The sequence below is a fragment of the Oratosquilla oratoria genome, chromosome 42, assembly GCF_046742065.1.
Source record: "Oratosquilla oratoria isolate Oo_2021 chromosome 42, ASM4674206v1, whole genome shotgun sequence".
NCBI classification, from domain to species: Eukaryota; Metazoa; Arthropoda; class Malacostraca; order Stomatopoda; family Squillidae; genus Oratosquilla; species Oratosquilla oratoria.
Window position 1 is genome coordinate 35,825,984 of NC_134818.1, and position 22,161 is coordinate 35,848,144.

Sequence of the window (22,161 nt, forward strand, 5' to 3'; positions counted from 1 at the left end):
TCCATAGGAGGACTTAAACAAGGTCCAACTCTGTCCTCCACCAGTTCCTTGTTAATGATAGAAAACTGGGCTCCAGTGTCTAATGAAAAGAGACATTGGGTAGTTCTCTTGCCTCTGCTGACAGGAAGGGAAACCAAAGGAACAATTGAATCTGACAAGGGATGGAAATTATACATTTTCCCTTTGGAAATAGGTAACTTATTAGCCATAGGACACATGGCTCCATGGTGCTCGGGTTTGTTACACACAAAACATTTATAAGGCAGAGCGGCCCTTAACCTGGGGCATTCCAAAGAGCCATGTCCGTGATTCAACCATCTGTTACAGTCCTAATTGAACTGCTCTAGCTTTCCTGTGTTCAAGAGAAATATAGGAAGAACATTTTGAACTTGCATAGTCAGAAGTGGGGCAAAATCTACATCTGTAAATGGACTTCTTAATGGAATCTGGATTGACCTTAAAGGAGTGACTAACTCCCTTGCTAGAATCAACAAGTTTTTTCAAGGAATTTTCTTGATTAGACCTAGACTGGAGTATGCTGTGACACTATGGTCACCCAGTACCAAAAAGAATATATAGATTGAAAGAATACAGAGTAACTACAAAGATGGCCCCAACACTTTCAAACCTGTCATATGAGGATAGATTGTCAAAACTGAATTTACTAATTTTGCAACAAAGAATAGAAAGAGGCAAGTCCTTGATAGAGAGGACATACTTAATTGGGATAAGAGAAATACAAGGAAACATAAGAAGAATCTCAAAAAGACTGTTATAGAAGATACCTAAAAAAAAAAAAAAAAAAAAAAAAAAAAAAGTGGATCTCTGGAACAAACTAGACAAAACAATAGTGTGTGCAGAAACTATACATGAATTTAAGAGCAAACTAGACACTGAAAGATACAAAGACAAGACACCACAAGCATAGCTCCCCTTCTTGTAAGATACAACTAGGTAAGTACACAGAGTGATTGATGTCTGGAACGGGCTGAACAGTGAAACAGTAAATGCCAGAACTATACACGAGTTCAAAACTAAACTGGACGTGGAGAGATATGAAAACGGGTCATAACGAGCATAGCTCCCGTCCCGTAAAATACAACTAGGTAAATACAGATCTGGAAGGTCATGTGTGTCGAACCTTCAAACTTTTTTTTTTCAAGAGTAATTGATGTGCTGCAAAAGAAAGAGGGGTGAGTGGACTGTGTGTACGTAGACCTTGAGAAGCCAGTTGATAAAGTACCTTACAGTTGACTTTTGTGGAAATTGGAGCATGTTGGAGGACTGAGAGGCAAACTATTAGAATGAATTAAAGACTGAAAGAAAGATACAAAAAGACAGTATTAAAGGACAATTGTCAAGCTGGAGAGCAGTAACGAGCCAAGTACCACAAGGTTTAGTGCTTGCACCAATATTGTTTCTTGTCTATGTTAATGGCATGATAAAGGAAAAACAAGCTATGCCATCATGTTTGCAGTTGATGATGCAAAAATCATGAGAAGAGTGATATATAAGGAATGGATTAAATATTTTATGAAGGAAAGATGTATAAGGACAGTAGTAAAAGACAAGTTGTCAAGCTATGTTAATGAGATGATGAAAGGAAAAGCTATGCCATCATGTTTGCAGATGATGAAAAAATCATGAGAAGAGTGATGTATGAGAAATGGATTAAATATTTTTTGAAGGAAAGATACATAAGGACAGTAGTAAAAGACAAGTTGTCAAGCTGGAGAGCTGTAATGTGCAGAGTATCACAAGGTTCAGTACTTGCACCAATAATGTTTCTTGTCTATGTTAATGACAAGATGGAAGGACCAACAAGCTATGCCATCATGTTTGCAGATGATGCAAAAATCATGAGAAGAGTGATAAATGAGGATGACATTAGAATATTGCAAAAAATCTAGAAAGTACTGGAAATGGGCAATAGTGACAAAAGGACATCCTTAAACTATTCCTTGGAAAATTAACACATTACAAAATTAAAAGAGGAGAAAGACATGGGAGTGTTGTTAAAAGACAACCTATCACCTGACAGACATATCAGCAGGATTGTGGGAGAGACATATGGACTACTGCAGAAGATTAAAGTGTTATTCCATTATATGGAGGAAAAGATTATGAAAAAACTTGTTGTAACCCTGATACGTCCAAGATTGGAATGTACATCAGTAGTATGGTCTCCACACAGAGTGGAGGATATTAGCAAGATTGAGAGAATACAAAGAGCAGCAACCAAACTGATCCCTAACCTGGCAGATAAACAGTATGAGGAAAGACTAAAAATACTGAATCTGCCAAACTTGAATGATCAAAGAGAAAGAGGTGACATGATTACAGTGTTGAGGTCACTAAAGAATATAGATTCCATTGACAGAAGAGATATTAAAGGTGGGAGGGCTTTAAGAGGTCATGGAAGTAAAATAAGAATGACCACATGTTGAAAAGATGTGAAGTACAGTTTTCCACATAAATGTATATGTGATATAAACCAAGCTTGAGCAATACATGTGTTAAAATTTAAGTATGAGAATTGGAAATCAAAGATGTTAGATTGCAACTGTACATGAGTTTGAGTCTAGGTATGTTAGAAAATTAGAGAACAGAAGACATGACCCAATGAGCATTGTTTCTTTCTTTATAGTACAATTAGGTAAACGATTAGGTAAATACACACAAAGATATAGATTAAGTTGAAACTATACATGAATTTGAGGCTAGGTATGATGAATTAGATAGGAGATGGGACCCAACAAGTATTGCTTTTTTCCTGTATACAACAATTAAGTACATGGTATCTCAAACTGGATACTCAAGAATATAGGAAACAACTAGTGGAGAAGATTCACAGTCTTATGTTTGTTGAAAGAAGGCTGCTTGATTAGAAAAGGGCAGATGTAGTACCAATTCACAAAGTTGGAAGTAAGAAGACACCACTAGATCATAATCCGGTGTCACTGACTGTTGAGCAAGAGGGGAATATCTTTTGAGCAGGGAAGGGAGAAGGCAAGAGATAGGGGTGACTGGAGAATGGCTGTGTATAAATGATTTTGTGATCCAAGGATGGGAGGGGGCAGGGGTTGGGGTTAGGGGGATGAGTAAGGAGTGGTTATGTGTGAATGATATTGTAATGCAGCCCAAAGGGATTTCCCCCTGTTTTCTCTTTACCCCTTCTGGGGAATTGGCTGCTTGTTATTGTGGCAAAGTAGCATGCAGTTGATACTTTAGGGTCTATATGGGGTGCCCCTACGGACCAGAGCCACACATCATTTTGTCTATGATAGAGGAAAAATCTGTTCATAGAGAAATGATGACACTTTTATACTACGACTGTCCCTCCGTTATGCTGTCCTCCAACCCCTTGTTGCTGTCCTGTACCATTTCTCTGAGTATTCCTTTTCTGTCATGGGGGAATTCCCTGTGGTGGGGGAAAAGTATACTGCCACCAAGTATTCCCACTTGGATCATAAGAGGCAAGAAGAAAGGGACGGGGATTGGGACTAGGCATCCTTCTCCTTGTAGCCCCACAGGGGAATTTCCTAAAAGAAAAAAAGAAGGCATAAGAGGGGCTGGAAAGCCACGGACCAGCACCCTAAGGTTTGGGTCTTTTAATGTGCTTGGATGTGGTACAGATGAGAGTAAAATGGAAGAGATAGGTAGTATGTTTGTGAAAAGAAAGATGGATGTGTTGGCTTTGAGTGAAACTAAGTTGAAAGGGAAGGGTGAGTGTAAGTTTGGGAGTGTAAGTGGGAGGTTATCAGGAGTGAAGAGAGGGCGAGGGAGGGAAGGGGTGGCTATTCTAGTAAGTGAAGAGATAGGTAAACGGGTAGTGGAGTGGAAGGAGGTTTCCTCAAGGATAATGTGGATGAAGGTGAAACTGGGAAAGGAGATGTGGGTCTTTGTAAGTGCATATGGGCCTGGCAGTGAGAAGAGTGTAGAAGAAAGGGAGGCCTTTTGGATAGATCTAAATGAGTGCATAGAGGATTTGGGAAGAAATGTCAATGTGATAGTACTGGGAGACCTTAATGCTAGGGTGGGAAATGGTCCAATCGATGGAGTGGTTGGGAAATGTGGAGTTCCAGGAAAGAATCGTAGTGGAGAGTTGATGGTGGAAATGTGTCTAGAAAGAGAGTTGATGATAGCAAATACAGTGTTTCGGAAGAAAGTCAAGCATAAGTACACATGGGAGAGGGTGGTGGAGGGAAGGGTGGTAGATAGAGCACTAATGGATTATGTAGTGATAAATAGGATTATGATAGGAAGAGTTAAGGATGTACATGTGCTAAGGGGAGAGGGTAGGGGAATATCAGATCATTTTTTGGTGGAAGGTAAGTTGAAAGTGGAGGATAGATGGAGAAAGAGGAAAGGGACAAAAGGTAGGGAGTGAACTCTTTGAATGAGAAGGAAAAGGAGAAGGAGTACGGAAAGAAGCTGAAGGAGGAGTGGGAGGGAGTAAAGGATAGAGTAGAGCTGGATGTGGAGGAGGAATGGGGATGGTTCAAGGAGGGAGTCATAAAGTGTGCAAGGATGGTGTGTGGAACAAGAAGGACAGGGGGAAATAGAAGAAGAATGGTGGGATGAGGAAACAAAAAAGGTTGTAGAAGAGAAGAAGCGAGCTTTCACAGATTGGTTACAAAATAGGACGATGGAGTCATATGAGAGGTACAAAGAAAAGAAAAGAGAAGTAAAGCAAAAGGTAAAGGAGGCAAAGAGGAGAGCAGATGTGAAATGGGGTAAGAGTTTGCCAGAAAATTTTGAAAGTAATAAAAAGATGTTAAAGATGTTTTGGAAAGAAATTAAGAGAGGAAGAGGAAGCGAATCAAGTAGAGAAGAAAAGGTAAAAGGTGCAGATGGAGAGATAATAATGGAAGAGAAGGCAGTAAGGGGAAGATGGGCAGAATATTTTAGGGAGTTGCTAAATGTGAAGGAGGATAGGGAAGGAAAGATTGCTGCAGTGGGAAGTGCGAAGAAAATGAGAGTGATGAATGAGGAGAATGGAGGAGAAATAAGGAAGGATGAGGTGAAGTCAGTTGTTAAGATGATGAAAGCAGGTAAGGCACCTGGTCTAGATGGATGCCATGCGGAATGTCTGAAAAAGGGAGGTACAGTGATGGTGGACTGGTTGGTGAGGTTATTTAATGTTTGCTGGAGAGAGGGTAGAGTGCCGGAGGACTGGAGGAATGCCTGTATAGTTCCTCTGTAGAAGGGAAAAGGGGACAAGTGTGAATGTAGTAGTTTCAGAGGGATTAGCTTGTTGAGTGTAGTTGGGAAGGCTTATGGGAGGATCTTGGTTGAGAGGATTAGGAAAGGAACAGGAGTAATTGGTGAGGAACAGTGTGGATTTAGGACAGGTAGAGGTTGTGTAGATCAGATCTTTGTGGTAAGACAGATATGTGAGAAAGCTATAGGAAAGGGGAAGGATGTTTTTTGGGCTTTTATGGATCTGGAAAAGGCTTATGATAGGGTAGACAGGAAGGCACTGTGGGAGGTTATGCAGATATACAGGATAGGAGGAAAGCTTCTAGGGGCTGTCAAGAGTTTTTATGAGAATAGTAGAGCTTGTGTCAGGGTTGGAAATGGAGAGAGTGAGTGGTTCGAGGTAAAGGTGGGACTTCGTCAAGGATGCGTTATGTCGCCCTGGCTGTTCAACTTATACATGGATGGGGTGGTGCGAGAGGTAAATGCAAGGGTAGTGGGCAAGGGATTGGAGATGGTTAAAGAAAATGGAGAAAAGTGGGAGGTGAGCCAGCTGTTGTTTGCGGACGACACTGCGCTTGTGGGAGGATCGGAGGAGGGATTGAGGGAGTTGGTGACAGAGTTTGGGAGAGTATGTGATAGAAGAAAGCTAAAGATAAATGTGGGTAAAAGTAAGGTGATGAGATGTACAAGGGGTGAAAGTGGCAGTAGACTGGAAGTGAGCATTAAGGGAGAGCGACTGGAAGTGGATAGTTTTAGATACTTGGGTGCAAATGTGGCAGGGAAAGGTGGAGTGAAAGTGGAGGTAGAATGTAGATTGAGAGAAGCGAGTAAATGCCTTGGTGGATTAAAGAGTGTTATGAGGAATAGACATTTGGGAATGGATGCTAAGAGGAGACTGTATGAAGGAGTGATTGTGTCAACAGCACTGTATGGGGCAGAAACATGGAACATAAGAGAAGAAGAGAGAAGGAGTTTGAATGTGTTTGAGATGAGGTGTCTGAGAAGTATGATGGGGGTTACTAGGCTAGATAGAGTGAGAAATGAGGAGGTGAGGAGGAAAACAGGGGTGGAAAAGGAGCTGGGAGATAAGGTTGATGAAAGAATATTAGGATGGTTTGGACACATGGAAAGAATGAGTGAAGAAAGACTAGTAAAAGAGGTGTGGAAGGCAGATGTGGAGGGAGTGAAGATGAGGGGACATCCTAGGATGAGGCGGATGGATGGGGTGAAGGGGGCTTTGGGGAAGAGGGGAATGTCTGTTGAGGAAGGACAGGAGAGGACAGAAGACAGGGGTGAATGGAGAATGGTTGTATATGGATGATGTTGTGATAGCATGAGGTGGAATGGGCGGGTGGATGGGGGGTGAGGTAGTATGTGTGAGCAAAATTTGACTCAGCCCGAAGGGATTTCTCCCCGTCCTCTCATTTTATGCAATGGGGGGACGGAGAGGGGGGGTCGCCGATTTAATGAAGCGGCCTTGCTGTGGATGTGCTGTGTCTTGCGACACTGCTTCTGACCCAGGGCAGTGGACAAGGTGCAGGGATGACCCTTCATTCAGGAGGTGCTAAGATAAGAGGGAGGGTGGAGGGGTGTGGAGTGTATTCAGGGATGGAATGGGTGGGAATGATTTTATGCCTTTTTCTTTTTGGCTACCCAAGGGGGAAAAAGCCTTGGTATATGTATGTATGTTCTCTTTTTTGTATGAGGAACGGACAGGGTGGTCACCGATTGAATGAAGTCACCTTTCTGTGGATGTACTCTTATCTTGTTGCATTGCTTCTAACCCAGGGTAGTCGGTGGAAGTCAGGGATGACCTTTCATCCATGAGGAGATAAGATGAGAGAGAGAAAAGGGTGGTGGGTGGGAGGTGAATGAGTGGGTGTAGGTACGTGCCTGTTGAGTTGGCTACTTCCTTTATAAAGGTTAGTCCTTGGTATATAGAAAGATATTGCTCAGCCACCACACTTCCCAATAATTTAGACATGCTACCTAAATGGACAGAACTATTTATGTGTAATGAAGTGGTGGAAGTAAACCAGCATCAGCTGTTGGACCCAACTGTGTAAGTGCTGTGTCTTGCTGCATGGCCTCAGACCTGAGCAGCATGGCGGGGCACAGGGATGATGTTTCATTTGTGAGGTTCTAAGATAGAAGCCACAACACAAATGGGATGGGTATAAGGTATGTAGTTTGGTACAGCCATCCCCATATAAAGGGGAAAAGGCGTTTAGTAAATGTGTGATGTACCTAATTTGTGAGCTCTGATTAGAATGTGGTACACATCTGGTTCACGGACTACCCTTTTCATAGTTTCTATGCTCCCTTGTTTCTGATCTCCCTTTCCAGTCCATCTGAAGCCAAAGAGAGGGGTGGGGACATCATCTTTTTCCTGCTTTGTTGATCATTCCTTTAACCTCTCTATTCTTTGGTAATCCTTGTACATTGCTTCTGACCCAGAGCAGTGGGCAGGAGACAGGGATGACCCTTCATCCATGAGCTAAAATGAAAAGGTGGTGGATAAGAGTGGGCACGTTCCTTTTAACTTGGCTACCTCATATAGGGGGGGGGGGGATGAAACCATCTGCAAGAGAGACCAGGGACAATGGACTACTTGTATCCTTTCACATCATAGTTGATGTCATAAAAGCTTATTTTTTTAATTTATTTTCTATTTATTCATTTATTTTATTAGTGGGGGATGGGGGGGGGGTGAGAATGGATGTGTGAATGAAATTTTGATGTAACTTGAAGGAATTCTCCCCATCTCTTTTTCTGCATGAGGGATAGAGAGGTTGAGGTTCACTGATTAAATTAAGCAGCCTTGCTGTGGGTGTGCTGTGTCTTGCTACATTGTTTCTGACCCAGGAGGAGCCAAGATAAGAGGGAGGGAGGGATGGTGAGTGGGAATATATGTGGGGATGGAGTGGATTTTATGCTTTTTTTTGGAGGGGGGGGCTACCTCCCTTGTAATGAGGGAATGACCAATGGTATATGTATCTTTATTTTATATTTCAGTGATGCTCGCATGGAATTCAATATTAGTGTCAGCCCGGTGTCAGCCTGGTATCAGCTGTATCAGTGGAAGGATGGCGTTGATACTATACTAGTCACTGTTGAGCCAAATGTCAAAGATGATGAACCCATATGTTCTCTTCTCTCCCTTCAAGATGCTAAGGTTAATATCTTGTATTTATGTATATTAAGTCAGAAGCAATGTAGCAAAACACCGCACATCCACAGCAAGGTTACTTCATTAATCGGTGACCTCCTGCTCTCTGTCCCCTCATGCACAAAAGGAGAAAACAGGGAGAAATCCCTTCAGGCTGTCAAAACATCATTCACACATACTATCTCACCCCCCATCCCCTACCCACTTCCATGCATCTCAGCATCATCCATACACAACCATTTTCCATTCACCCATATCTGCTGTCTTCTCCCTTCCTCAACAGGCATTACCCTCTTTCCCAATACCCCTTTTACCACATCCAACAATCTCATTCTTGGTTGCCCCCTCATGTTCCCTTCTTCCACCTCTGCCTTCAACACTTCTTTCTTCATTCATTCTTTCCATGTTTGGACACATGGAAAAAATGAGTGAAGAAAAATTAGTAAAAGAGGTGTGTAAGGCAGAGGTGGAAGGAGTGAATATGAGGGGACAATCAAAGGATGAAATGGATGGAAGGGGTAAAAGGGGCATTGGGGAAGAGGGAAATGTCTGTTGAGGGAGAAGACAAATGATAGGGGTGAGTGTAGAATGGTTGTGTATGGATGATCCTGTGATGCATGGCAGTGTGTGGGGAAGGGGGGGATGAGGGAGCATGTGTGAATAATATTTTGATGCAGCCTGAATGGATTTCTCCCCATCTCTTCTACATAAGGGGACAGAGAGGAGGGGTCACCAATTAATGAAGTGGCCTTGCTGTGGATGTGCTGTGTCTTGCTACATTGTTTCTGCCCAGGGCAGTGGGGGAGATGCAGGGATGACCTGTCATTCAGGAGGAGCAAAGAAAAGAGGGAGGGGTGGTGATTGGGAGTGGAATATGTGGGAATGAAATGGGTAGGAGTTGATTTATGCCTTTGACTTTGGCTACCTCCCTTGTAAGGGGAAAAAAGCCATTGGTATATGCATGTATGTATACTAGGTACCTAACTTTATATTCAGTAGTATGGTCCCCTTTGAAAAAGTATTGTGATGGTTTGGACACATGGAAAGAATGAGTGAAGAAAGATTAGTAAAAAAAAAAAAAAAAGTGTAGAAGACAGAGTGAACATGTAGGGGCGAACAGGGATGAGATGGATGGGGTAAAAGGAGCATTTTGAAAGAGGGGAATGTCTGTTTAGGAAGGAAGGGAGAAGACAGCAGATATGGGTGAGAGGAGAAGGGTTGTGTATGGATGATGCTGTGATGCATAGAAGGGAGTGGGTAGGGGATGGGGGTGAGGGAGTATGTGTGAATGATATTTTACACAGCCCAAAGTGATTTCTCCCCATCTTCTCATTTTCTGCATGAGGGGACATAGAGGTTGGTTGCCGATTAAATGAAACAGCCTTGTTGTGGATGTGCTGTGTTTTGGTACATTGCTTCTGACCTTGGGCAGTAGGTGAGATGCAGGGACGACCTGTCATCCAGGAGCCAAAAATAGAGGGAGGGATGGGTTGTGAATGGGAGTGGAGTGGGTTGGGATGAAATGTGTTGAAGTGTATGCCTTTGACTTTGGCTACCTCCCTTGTAAAGGGAAAAAAGCTGTTGGTATATTTACCTAGTTGTATTTTGTGGGAGAAGAGCTATCTCTCTCTCTTGCTGACTATTAATTTGCTGCCACATTCTCCCAACATCTGAACACCTTACTTTTACTCACATTTATCTTCAACTTCCTTCTTTTGCACACCTCAAACTGTGTCACTAGCTTCCTTAATCACTCTTCTGATCCTGCCACAAGCACAGATTCATCAGTAAACAACAACTAGCTTATCTTCCATTTTTCTTCATTTTCTTTAACCGTCTCCAATCCCCAGCCCATTACCCTTGTGTTAACCTCTTGCACCACCCCATTCATGTATAAATTGAACAGCCAAGGTAATAACACATTCCTGACAAAGTCCCTCCTTTACCTCAAACCACACACACTCCATTTCTAATTCTAACAAAGGCTTTACTAGTCGCATAAAAACTCTTGACTGCTGTTAACATATTTCCTACTACCCCATATGTCTGCAATACCTTCCACAGTGCCTTCCTGTCTACCCGGTCATAAGCCTTTTCCAAATTCATAAAGTTCCAAAAATTATCCTTACTTTTTCCTACAGCTTTCTCACATATCTGCCTTACCACAAAAATCTGATCCACGCAACCCCTACCTGTCCTAAACCCACACTGTTTCTCACCAATTACTCCCTCTGTTTATCTCCTAATCATCTTAATCAAAACCCTCCCTTAAACCTTCCTAACTACACTCAATAAAGTGATCCCTCAGAAACTACAACACACTTGTCCTCTGAACCTCTGACACTCAACCTTTTAGACAAACATTAAACAACTTCACCAGCCAGTCCACTACCACTGAACTTCCCTTATTTAGACACTCCACATGACACCCATCCAACCCAGGTGCCTTACCTGCTCTCATCATTGGAATAACTCATTCATCACTAATTTTCTTAATGCTTTCCACTGCAGCTACCTTTTCCTCCCTATCCTCCTTCACTTTTAGCAATGCCCTAAAATACTCTGCCCATCTTCCTCTCACTGCCATCTCTTCCATTATCATTTCTCCATCTGCATCTTTTACCTTCTCTTCCTGATTCATCTCCTCTTCCTCTTACCTTCTCTTCCTGATTCACCTCTTCTTCCTCTCATAATTTCCTTGCAAAACATCTTGTCATTACTTTAAAAAAATTGTCATACTCTTACCCCATTTTACATCTTTGCCTCCTTTATCTTCTGCTTTACTTCTCATTTCTTTGTACCTCATATGATTCTCTCATCCTAATTTGTAATCAGTCTGTGAAAGCATGCTTCTCTTTTATTACCTTCTTTGCTTCATCATCCCGGCATTCATAACCCTTCCTTCTGTTTCCTCCTATCCTCCTTGTTCCACACACCAACTTTGCACACCTTGTAACTCCTTCCTTGAGCCATCCTCGTTCCTCTTCCACTCCTAGTTCTGCTCTATCCTTCACTCCCTCCCACTCCTTTCTCAGGTTCTTCTTGTACTCCTCCTTTTATTCCTCATTTAAGCAATTTACTCCAAGCACCAACCTTGTATCCTTTTCCTCTTTCTCCATATATCCTCCACTCCCATCTTACTTTCCACCAAAAAAATTATCTGATATTTCCCCACTCTCTCCCCTTAGAACATGTACATCCCAAACTCTTTCTATTCTTCTGGTTACAACTATGTAATCCATTAAAGCCCTATCTACCACCCCTCCATCCACCACTCTCTCCCATGTGTACTTATGCTTGACTTTCTTCATAAACACTGTATTTGCTATCATCAACTCTCATATTAGACACATCTCCACCATGAGAGTTGTAATAAGAGAAAAATTCTCAAAGTGGGAAGAAGTGAAAAGCTGTGTCCCGCAGGGATCAGTACTGGCCCCGATCATGTTTGCCATATACATTAATGACATGGATGAAGGTGTAGAGTGTTATATGAATTTCTTTGCAGATGATGCAAAGATACTAAAGAAGGTAAAAACAGAGGAAAACTGCAACTCATTGCAACAAGATTTGGACAAGATCTGGAATTGGACCCAAAAGTGAGAAGTAAAATTCAATATAAAGAAATGTAGTATAATGGAGTTTGGAAAGAGTAAAAACAGAATAACAAAAGATTACAAAATTGGTGAAGAAAATGTGAAAAAAGTAAACTTGGAGAAAGATCTTAGTGATGATTGGCTAGAACATGACACCAGATAAGCATATTAATGAAATATTTGGAGAAACCTACAACTTATTGAGATCAATCAAAGTGGCGTTTGCCCATTTGGACCAAGAAATGATAAAGAAAATCCTAACTGCACTAATAAGATCAAAACTCGAGTATGCAGCAGCACTCTGGACACCCAGTACCAAAAAGAACATTAAAAAACTAGAAAGGTTACAAAAAGCAACAACCAAACTAGCACCAACTCTTTCCAAACTAACATATGAACAAAGACTGTCCAAATTAGAACTACCAACTTTGGAACAGAGAAGAGAAAGAGGTGACCTGCTGACTACAGAATAATGAAAGGAATGGAAGTTTTAGATAGGGATGACTTGTTAATATGGGACAATGGTAAAACGAGAGGACACGAAAAGAAACTAAAAAAAGATAGTTACAGAAGAAATTTAAAAAGGAACAGCTTCCCACACAGAGTGATAGATACATGGAATAAATTAGACAATGAAACAGTGTGTGCAAACACTATACAAGATTTTAAGAAAAAACTTGATGCTGAGAGATACAAAGACAGGTCATCACAAGCATAGCTCCCTTCCCATATAATACAACTAGGTAAAACTATTCACTGCAATTTTTCCTGGAACTCCGCACTTCCCATCTATTGGTTCGTTCCCTACCCTAGCATAAAGATCTCCCAATATCACTAAAATTGCATTTCTCCTTAGATTCTCTATGCACTTATTTAAATCTATCCAAAAAGCCTCCCTTTCATCTACACTTCTTACTACTAAGATCATATGCACCCACAAAAACAGTGAATGCCAGAACTATACACAAGTTAAAAAATAAATTGGATGTGGAGAGATACAAAAACGGGTCACAACGAGCATAGCTCCCGTCCCGTAAAATACAACTAGGCAAATACATATCCCTTTCCAGTCTCACCTTCATCCACATTTTGAAGAAACCTTCCACTCCACCATACGTTTACCTATCTCTGCATTTTCTAGTATAGCCACCCTTTGTACCCCTCATCCTCTCTTCACTCTTGACACCATCCCAACTACACTCCCAAACTCAAACTCATCACTCCCATTCAACTTCGTTTCACTCGGTGCCAACACATCCATCTTATCACAAACATACTACCTCTCTTTTCCCTTTTACTTTCATCTGCACCACATCCACGCACATTAAAAGACCCAAACCTTAGGGTTCTGGTTAGAAAGCTCCTCCCAGACTCTCATATGTCTTTCCTTCCCACTCCACCCCACCCCCCCTTTTTTTGGGGGGGGATGCAGAGTGTAGGATACCTAGTCCTATCCATGTCCCATCTTTGTTGCCTTTTATGGGAATCTGTGTCAATATCCTTTTCCCCCACCACAGGGTTCGGTAAAAAAAAAATGAAATGAACATTCAGAGAAGTGGTACAGGACAGTATTGGAGTAGGGGAGACAGCATAACAGATGGACAGTCACAGTATAATAAGGTATAATTTCTCCATGAATAGAGATTTCCTCTATCACAGGCAAAATTATGTTTGGATCTGGTCCATAGGGGTGCTCAATATAGAGCCTAAAGTATCAGCTGCATGCTACTGAGCAGCTTTTAACTGTACAGTAACATGCAGCCAATACCCCAGGTGGGGAGATAAATACAATTAGGTAAATACACACACAACTAGAATTAATCCTAGTTTGTTTACATGAAAGTGTTTTCTTTTTGTTCTTGTATTTACACTAATGATGGCAGGTTTTGAAGGCTTCACACCCAAAAAGGTGGATGAGTACATTGAAAAACTTTATCAGCATAGTTCAGGTAATGAATTCAAGAAAATATGTAAGTCACAAAATGGGTACTCAGAGTAAAAGAGAACGAGTAATACAGCAGTGACTATATTTTACAATGCGAGTAGTGTGATGAGTTGTACATATGGGAGCTGATGCTGCAGGCAAGAATTTTACTTGCACTGAAGTGCTTGAGGTCATGGGGGCAAATTTAGAAATACCACATGTCAGGATGTGAAGAAATACAACTTTCCAAATAAATGCATAAATACTTGGAATAGCTTAGGAAGTGATATAGCCCAAGCTCAAACAATACATGAGTTCAAGTCTAAATATGATAATTGGAAATCAAGGATATAGATTATGATGGAACTGTACATGAATTTGAGGCTAGTATGATAAAAAGATTAGAGAATAGGAGACAGGACCCAAGGAGCATTGTTCCTTTCCTGTTTACTAGAATTAGGTAAAACACACACACATATTGAATATGATAATTGGAAATCAAGGATATAGAAAAAGTTGGAACTGTACATTATTTTGAGGCTAGGTATAAAAAGTAGAGAATATGAGATGGGACCCAGTGAGCATTGCTCCTTTCCTGTGTACTACAATTAGGTAAATACACAACTGGTGGTTGTGGTTGGGGGTATTCAAAGAATTCTACCACCTTGTTCTTGTGGATGTCATAAAAGAGTACTAGATAGGATAGAGTGGAAGGACTAGAGATACATTACTCTGTATCTCCCACATAAAATCAAGACATAGAAGGTCTGGGAGGAGGACATACACCAGAACCCTAGTAATTGGGTCATTAAACTAATCAATCAATCAGCACATCACCCAGGTTTGTCTTACAGAATACCCACAATTATCTGGTAAGTGGCTATTGTTTTTGAGTGAGCCCACATGTCGTTCAGGGAAGAAGTGCTTTGTTGTTTAAGGATTGTTAATGTGGAGCAGTGTAGTATGTGTGTTACCTGTGTGATGGTTGTATCTATAGATGATTTTTTTTTTTTTTTTTTTTTTACTTGCTTTATATATATATATATATATATATATATATATATATATATATATATATATATATATATATATTAATCTCGTCCAAATTTGTTCAAATATTAAATATTTAGTATATAAAAACAGGTGCAAGTATGTTATTTATCCCTCCACATGAGTGCATCTATCTTATTCAAAGAGGCATTAGACAGAGTATAAAAATAAACAAGTAATTGACCATATAAAGTCACTGTCAGATGCTGCAAACCTGCAACAAGTGTAGATACTGTATATGGGCCAGTATGGCTATTGGCTGGCTACCTTACAAAATTTACCTTTTATCTTAGCATACTCTCCAAAGATTAAACACTCCAATTTCCCATAATGATCCTGGACATTGCCTAAACAGATCTGCCACTTGGACAGTGGAAAAGGGGTTAACATAGTAATGGGGGGAAACTGTTGTACTCCCCGCCACCCATAAAGGCTCAGAGCTTACTTTCTACCTGACTTTTTGCTCGCTATCCCTTAACTTTAACCTACAATCATAAGTCCTTGAGATGCAACTTATTTATTTTTTTTTTTTTGCAAAAAAAAAACTTGACAAAAATACATGGATATTTTCGTGTTTTTTTTTTTATATATTTTGTTTTAAAATAACTCGGCAAGGAAAAGAACCATATTACAATAATTTTTCTATGTTAGAATATCAAATAAATCAGAAAACCCCTCACTTAAGCTTTTCTATGGTGATAGGGCACTTCTATTTTCTGTGGTTTCATGTTTTGATGTGTTTTATTTATTTTACAATGTACAGTTGCCTCCCTTAATTTTGTCACAGTTTTAAAAATGTTTTGGACAAGAATAGCAACTTGCCCAGTATGCTTTTTTATTAGATTTTTGTGTCTATTCATTTACATTTTTTTTTTTTCTTTTGCTAAATAGTAACTACCTTAAAAAATGTGACAAACAGTGAAATACTCAAAATGGTGTAGCAGACAACACATTTTTCTTGACTTTTTAATGACATCTATCACTCTTATTTGACAAGTAATACGATTAATATACATTGCAGTGGAGAGAGAGAATACAGGAATCCGTTCATGTAGTGGTCGATGGTAGACTAACAATCAGCTTCAAGCTGTGAGTGGTGTTGAGTGCAGTGACAAACTAACCAAAACTAACTCGTATACTTATAAGTTATGTTATAACCCTATTATTAAATCAATTATTTTCATTTATTTATTCAACAGAGGGCTTGTGATCCAATTATATTGTAGGTTAAAGCTAAGGGTTAGCGAGCAAAAAGTTAAGCTCTGAGCCTTGATGAGTGGCGGGGAGTACAACAGTTTCCCCCCATTACTATGTTAACCCCTTTTCCACTGTTCAAGTGGCGGATCTGTGTTTAGGCAACATCCAGGGTCACTATGGGAAATTGGAGTGTTTAATCTTTGAAGAGTATGCTAAGATAAAAGGTAAATTTTGTGAGGTAGTCAGCCAATAGCCATACTGGCCCATATACAGTATCTACAATTGTTGCAGGTTTGCAGCATCTGACAGTGACTTTATATGGTCAATTACTTGTTTATTTTTATACTCTGTCTAATGCCTCTTTGAATAAGATAGATGCACATATGTGGAGGGATAAATAACATACTTGCACCTGTTTTCATATACTAAATATTTAATATTTGAACAAATTTGGACGAGATTAAAAAAAAAATAATATATTTTTTTGATAAAAAAAAAACTCGATTAATTTTTTTTTTTTTTTCAACACAGTTAACAGAACATAATTGGATCACAAGCCCTCTACTGAATAAATAAATGAAAATAATTGATTTAATAATAGGGTTATAACATAACTTATAAGTATACGGGTTAGTTTTGGTTAGTTTGTCACTGCACTCAACACCACTCACAGCTTGAAGCTGGTTGTTAGTCTACCATCGACCACTACGTGAATGGATTCCTGCGTTCTCTCTCCTCTGCAATGTATATTAATTGTATTACTTGTCAAATAAGAGTGATAGATGTCATTAGTAAGTCAAGAAAAATGTGTCATCTGCTACACCATTTTGAGAGGTTTGCTGTTTGTCACCTTTTTTAAGGTACAGGTACTCCTCGTTTAACAACCTACTCGGTTAGCGACGACACGGAGTTACGACGGGCTTTATGACAGACGTTTAACGTAAATCTCCTGAAGTTACGATGTCGTGTACAATAATTAAGTTGGCTGAGGCAAATTTGTATGATGTTATAATTGAACTTGTACGGTGGATATTAGCTGTGAGGTAAAGTGTTCTGAAGCTTAGATCTACATTACCATCCTGCAAGCTGCAAAAACTACCTGGGGTACAGTATATACTGGTAGTGGTAAATTTTTAGTTTCGACCATGGGCGCAATATAGCAATAGAAAATTAATTATTAATTTTGTAAATTATAATGTATCAAAGTAATATGCAATTTTGTGAGCGGAAAAAAAAAATGTGCTAAAACAAATTTTGTAAGTAAGGAAGTCATGTCGGACGAATGGTACACCATGTTTGTTATGATAGATACCGATGTCGAAGAAATAAAAGGATGATGAATTCGTCTAACCTAAACTAAACTAACCTGACCTGTGTTTGATAAATCATTACCTGCAAATTAAATGTCATCCGGCTCGTCCTCGTTGTGCCAAAACTAAGTGGGGCAACTGTACATTGTAAAATAAATAAAACACATCAAAACATGAAACCACAAAAAATGGAAGTGCCCTAACACCATAGAAAACCTTAAGTGAGGGGTATACTGATTTATTTGATATGCTAACATAGAAAAATTATTGTAATATGGTTCTTTTCCATGCTGAGCTGTTCTAAAACAATATATATATAAAAAAAACGAAAATATCCATGTATTTTTTGTCATTTTTTTTTTTCAAACAGCACATTATTTTTTTGAGTTGCATCTCTAGTTGTATATATCACAAATATCATATTATATGTATGATATCAAAAGTAGTTGTATATTGTTTGAAGGTGAGACAGTAGAGTGGAACAGGTGGTAAGGAAGTGCAGGTTGAACCAGGAACACTAATGTAATCTTACATTTCAACTTGTGTATTCATAGTGGAAGATTATATTACTGTTCTTGGTTCAGCCTGAGTTTCCTAACCACATATACATTTGTATATTGATATATTTATTGATTCTATTTTAATTTTTCTACATTTATTTTTGTATATTTTTTCTCTAGTGCCCAGCAAAAACAATGCCAGATGATGCAAGGTCCCAAGGAAAGTACCAGACCTTCAGGGAGAGTGCTGCTATGGTTGCAAATAAGGAGAACTTCAAAAATGGTGTTTTTGTTGTTGTTATTCCCCTGATGGATGACAGTTTGTGTTTAGGTTAGAATCTCAATTTTCAATTGGAATCTTACATATACCAATGTTTTTTCCTCCTTACAAGGGAGGTAGCCAAAAAACAAGGGCATAAAATCCAATCCCACCTATTCCATTCCCTACATACTCCACTCCTATTCACCGCCCTCCCTCTTATCTTGGCTCCTCATGGATGACAGGTCATACCTGTATCTTGGCCATTGCCCTGGGGACTACAGAGTGTATGATACCTAGTGTATTCCTGTCCCATTTTTGTTGCCTTTTACAACTTGAATTGGGAATACTCAGTGTCAGTGATATGTTGGATGGTGTGTTCACAACATATGGTTAGCGTCTGAGTGGTAGTGGCTTCTCTGGAGGCGTGGAAACAAGCGAGTGGTTTCTTCTCTTTATTATCTCCCACTCTCCAAAGAGGAATGGTTCATTATATACATCAGTCCAGCAAGGGAAAAATATTTACATGGTTGCTGTTCCAGTGAGACTAGACATCAAAATTATTTTATTTTACATATAGGGATAACAGAGAATGATGATACATCACTTGTATCATTTATATATATGTGTCTGACTGTGGACTGGTGCGAAAAAAACTTGTGGAAATTTATTGTCGAAATGGCAATAGTGTTGGCAGGAATCAAGGTTTAGTGATAGCTGTGCGCATCTGAGGTCATGACCCCGATAATTTGGAGTCTCAGGACAATAGACTTGACCACGACGCTTTACCCTTGGTGTCTGTCAGGTCTTGACTACCATCTTACTTTGTTATGGTGCAAGCATGTGCATATGTATGCGCATACTTGTTTAGATGTAGGTAGAAAGGAGACTGCATCATTCTAGAAGTTCTAGAAGTTTCCAACATGGCTTGGCATCACTACATGTGTCCGGCCTCGCGACACACTCTCTCTTTGGTTTTCACATAGAACTGGATGTCTGAACTGTAAGAGGAGATGGAAGGAGTGTGTCTCTAGGTGAAGGTGTTGACCTTTCCTAGGTGGCAGCAATGGTGTTAAGCATAGACAGAAAAGAGATGATTTCCATGGCATGATATGGATGAGAATGAATGAGATTTATTGGATGGAAATAGATGCCTGAATTTTTGGGCCAAGTGAAACTTTACACAATTCTATTTCTTAGGCTATAATGGGGTATAGGGATCAGTGGAGTGGTAGAGGTGTTTCTGTCTAGTGTTTCAGTTGTTGTTGTTGTTGTTGTTGTTGTCGTTCCCTAGACTGTCTGTCCGAGCAGTCCCGTCTCCCCAAGGAATGCCACTGCTGAAACTGGGTTTCCCCACAAATCCTTTATAGAGTGTATGTTGTGTTGTTTGCGTGCATGATTGTGTATAATGCAGTCTTCCATTATGTGTTGTATGGTATGGGGTGAAGTGTTACATCCTGGGCAGCTGTTCACAATGCAGTCATCCAGCCTGTTCTGGTAGCTTAGAAGTGCTGGGTGGTGGCCGCACCGCAGACTGGCCAAGTGGACTCTATCCTTTCGTGGGAGAGAGGATTCAGAAGGGTGGATATCAGGGGGTCTGGCATGCAGCAGTGTGTTGTCTCAGTGTGTTAATGGAGCGGTGAGTGATATGATTATGAATATGTTTCCAGAGGCTGGTATTTGGTGGTTGTGGAGGAAGAGAAGAGAGTATCTGTGCGTGATAAAGGTCTTTGGGTGTTGTTTTAATGCTTCTTGGTGTGTGTGGGTGTTCTGCTATGTAGTGTAGCGGGTGTGATGTGTTTGTGGTGGCTGCGGCTAGTGTTTGTGTGCCTCTCATGTCGAGGTGGTCCTTGACTTTGAGGACTTTTGTTTCATGGTGTAAATGGTCTATAGGTGTTGTATTTGTGCAGCCTGTAATTGTTTTTAGGGCTTTGTTTTGTATGATTTGAAGGGTGTTGTGGTGTGTCTCACTGACATTAGGAGCCCATGCAGGACTCACATAATTCATCACTGAGCATATGCATTGTTTGTATATTGTTATATTAGTTTCTTTGTTTTTTCCAAATGTTGTTCCAGTGATTGACTTAAGTGTGTTAAGTCTAGGTGTGCATTTGTTTTTTATGTTTGTGATGTGTTTGAAAGACATGGATGTATCGTATGTTACACCAAGTATTTTTGGCGTGTTTGTGTGTGGTATTAGAGTGTTGTTGATGTAGAGATGAGGTATGTATTTGTGTTCTTTTGTCCAGTTGGTGAGAAGTGTCGCTGTAGATTTGGATGGAGCTATTTTGAGTCTTTGTGATGAACCATGTGTTGAGTGTATCAAGGTATGGGTGGATTATTTCTGCAGCTTTGTCTGTGTTACGATGTGTGCATGTGATTGTTATGTTGTCTGCGTAGGAAGATATTTGTATTTCTGAGGTGTCTGGTGTGGGTAAGTCATGCATGTATAGATTAAATAGTGTGGGGGATAGAACTGAGCCCTGTGGTACCCCATTCTTAATGTTTCTGATGTGCGATGATTGGCCATTATATGACACGTAAGCATTCCTACCCGCCAGATAATTGGCCAGCCATCTTTTGGTGTTATTGTGCATGTCTGTGTTATATATTTTATTTGTTAGGATGTGGCGGGGGATAGCATCAAAAGCTTTACTAATGTCTAATGTAATAAGAAGTGTTCTGTGGTGGGGCCTATCTGAATTGATGCTATCTAAAATTCTTTGTGTGAGGTTTATCAGAAGAGTGTTTGTGGAGTGTAGTGGCCTAAAACCGTGTTGTGAATCAGCAAGGGGAATATGTGGTGTGACAAGTTTAAGTATTAGGCATTCAATGACTTTAGAGGGGGTGCAGAGAAGTGTGATTGGGTGGTGCGATGTTGGGATTGTTGGGTCTTTGTTCGGTTTTGGAATGGTGATTATTTTACCACGCTTCCAGATGTCGGGTATAGTGTTGCGTGAATAGCTGTAGTTTGCAATGTTTGTGAGTGCGTGTATAACTTGAGGTCCAATGTGTTTTAGGTGGATGTTGCTTATGTTATGAGGGCCACAGGCAGATGAGTGCTTGAGATTATGTATTACAGGTACTCCTCGTTTAACAACCTACTCGGTTAGCGACGACGCGGAGTTACAACGGGCTTTATGACAGATGTTTAATGTAAATCTCCTGAAGTTACGACGTCGTGTACGATAATTAAGTTGGCTGAGGCAAATTTGTATAATGTTATAATTGAACTTGTACGGTGGATATTAGCTGTGAGGTAAAGTGTTCTGAAGCTTAGGTCTACATTACCATCCTGCAAGCTGCAAAAACTACCTGGGGTACAGTATATACTGGTAGTGGTAAATTTTTAGTTTCGACCATGGGCGCAATATAGCAATAGAAAATTAATTATTAATTTTGTAAATTATAATGTATCAAAGTAATATGCAATTTTGTGAGCGGAAATAAAAAAAAAAGGTGCTTAAACAAATTTCGTAAGTAAGGAAGTCATGTCGGACGAATGGTACACCATGTTTGTTATGATAGATGCCGATGTCGAAGAAATAAAAGGATGATGAATTCGTTTAACCTAAACTAAACTAACCTGACCTGTGTTTGATAAATCATTACCTGCAAATTAAATGTCATCCGGCTCATCCTCGTCGTCGTCGTGAGAGACGTTGGCAGACGACAAGATGGTGTCCCAATCCTATGCTACCGACTTCATTCATTAGCATATTTTCTTGTAGCATGGTATTTTTTACTTTAATTTCCGCCCACAAAATTGCATATTACGTTGATACATTTTAATTTACAAAATTAATAATTAATTTTCCATTGCTATATTGCGCCCATGGTCGAAACTAAAAAAATACCCTGGTATTCAATATGGAATGTCAGCATACGCGGATTTGGTCATATACGGTAATTTCAGGAACCTAACCACCATAAATAAACAGTAAATAAAGCTTT

General features: G+C 39.9%; 1 protein-coding gene across 7 annotated transcripts in view; it reads left to right on the forward strand.

Moving 5' to 3' along the window:
• LOC143021745 (SID1 transmembrane family member 1-like) overlaps positions 1-22,161 on the forward strand; it is a 407,746-nt gene that overhangs the window by 133,380 nt on the left and 252,205 nt on the right. For all 7 annotated transcript variants that reach the window (XM_076179441.1, XM_076179440.1, XM_076179442.1 and 4 more), the window contains 2 exons: positions 8,218-8,377; positions 18,129-18,279. In XM_076179441.1, coding sequence (XP_076035556.1) covers positions 8,218-8,377; positions 18,129-18,279 — 311 coding nt within the window. The remainder of the gene's footprint in view (positions 1-8,217; positions 8,378-18,128; positions 18,280-22,161) is intronic.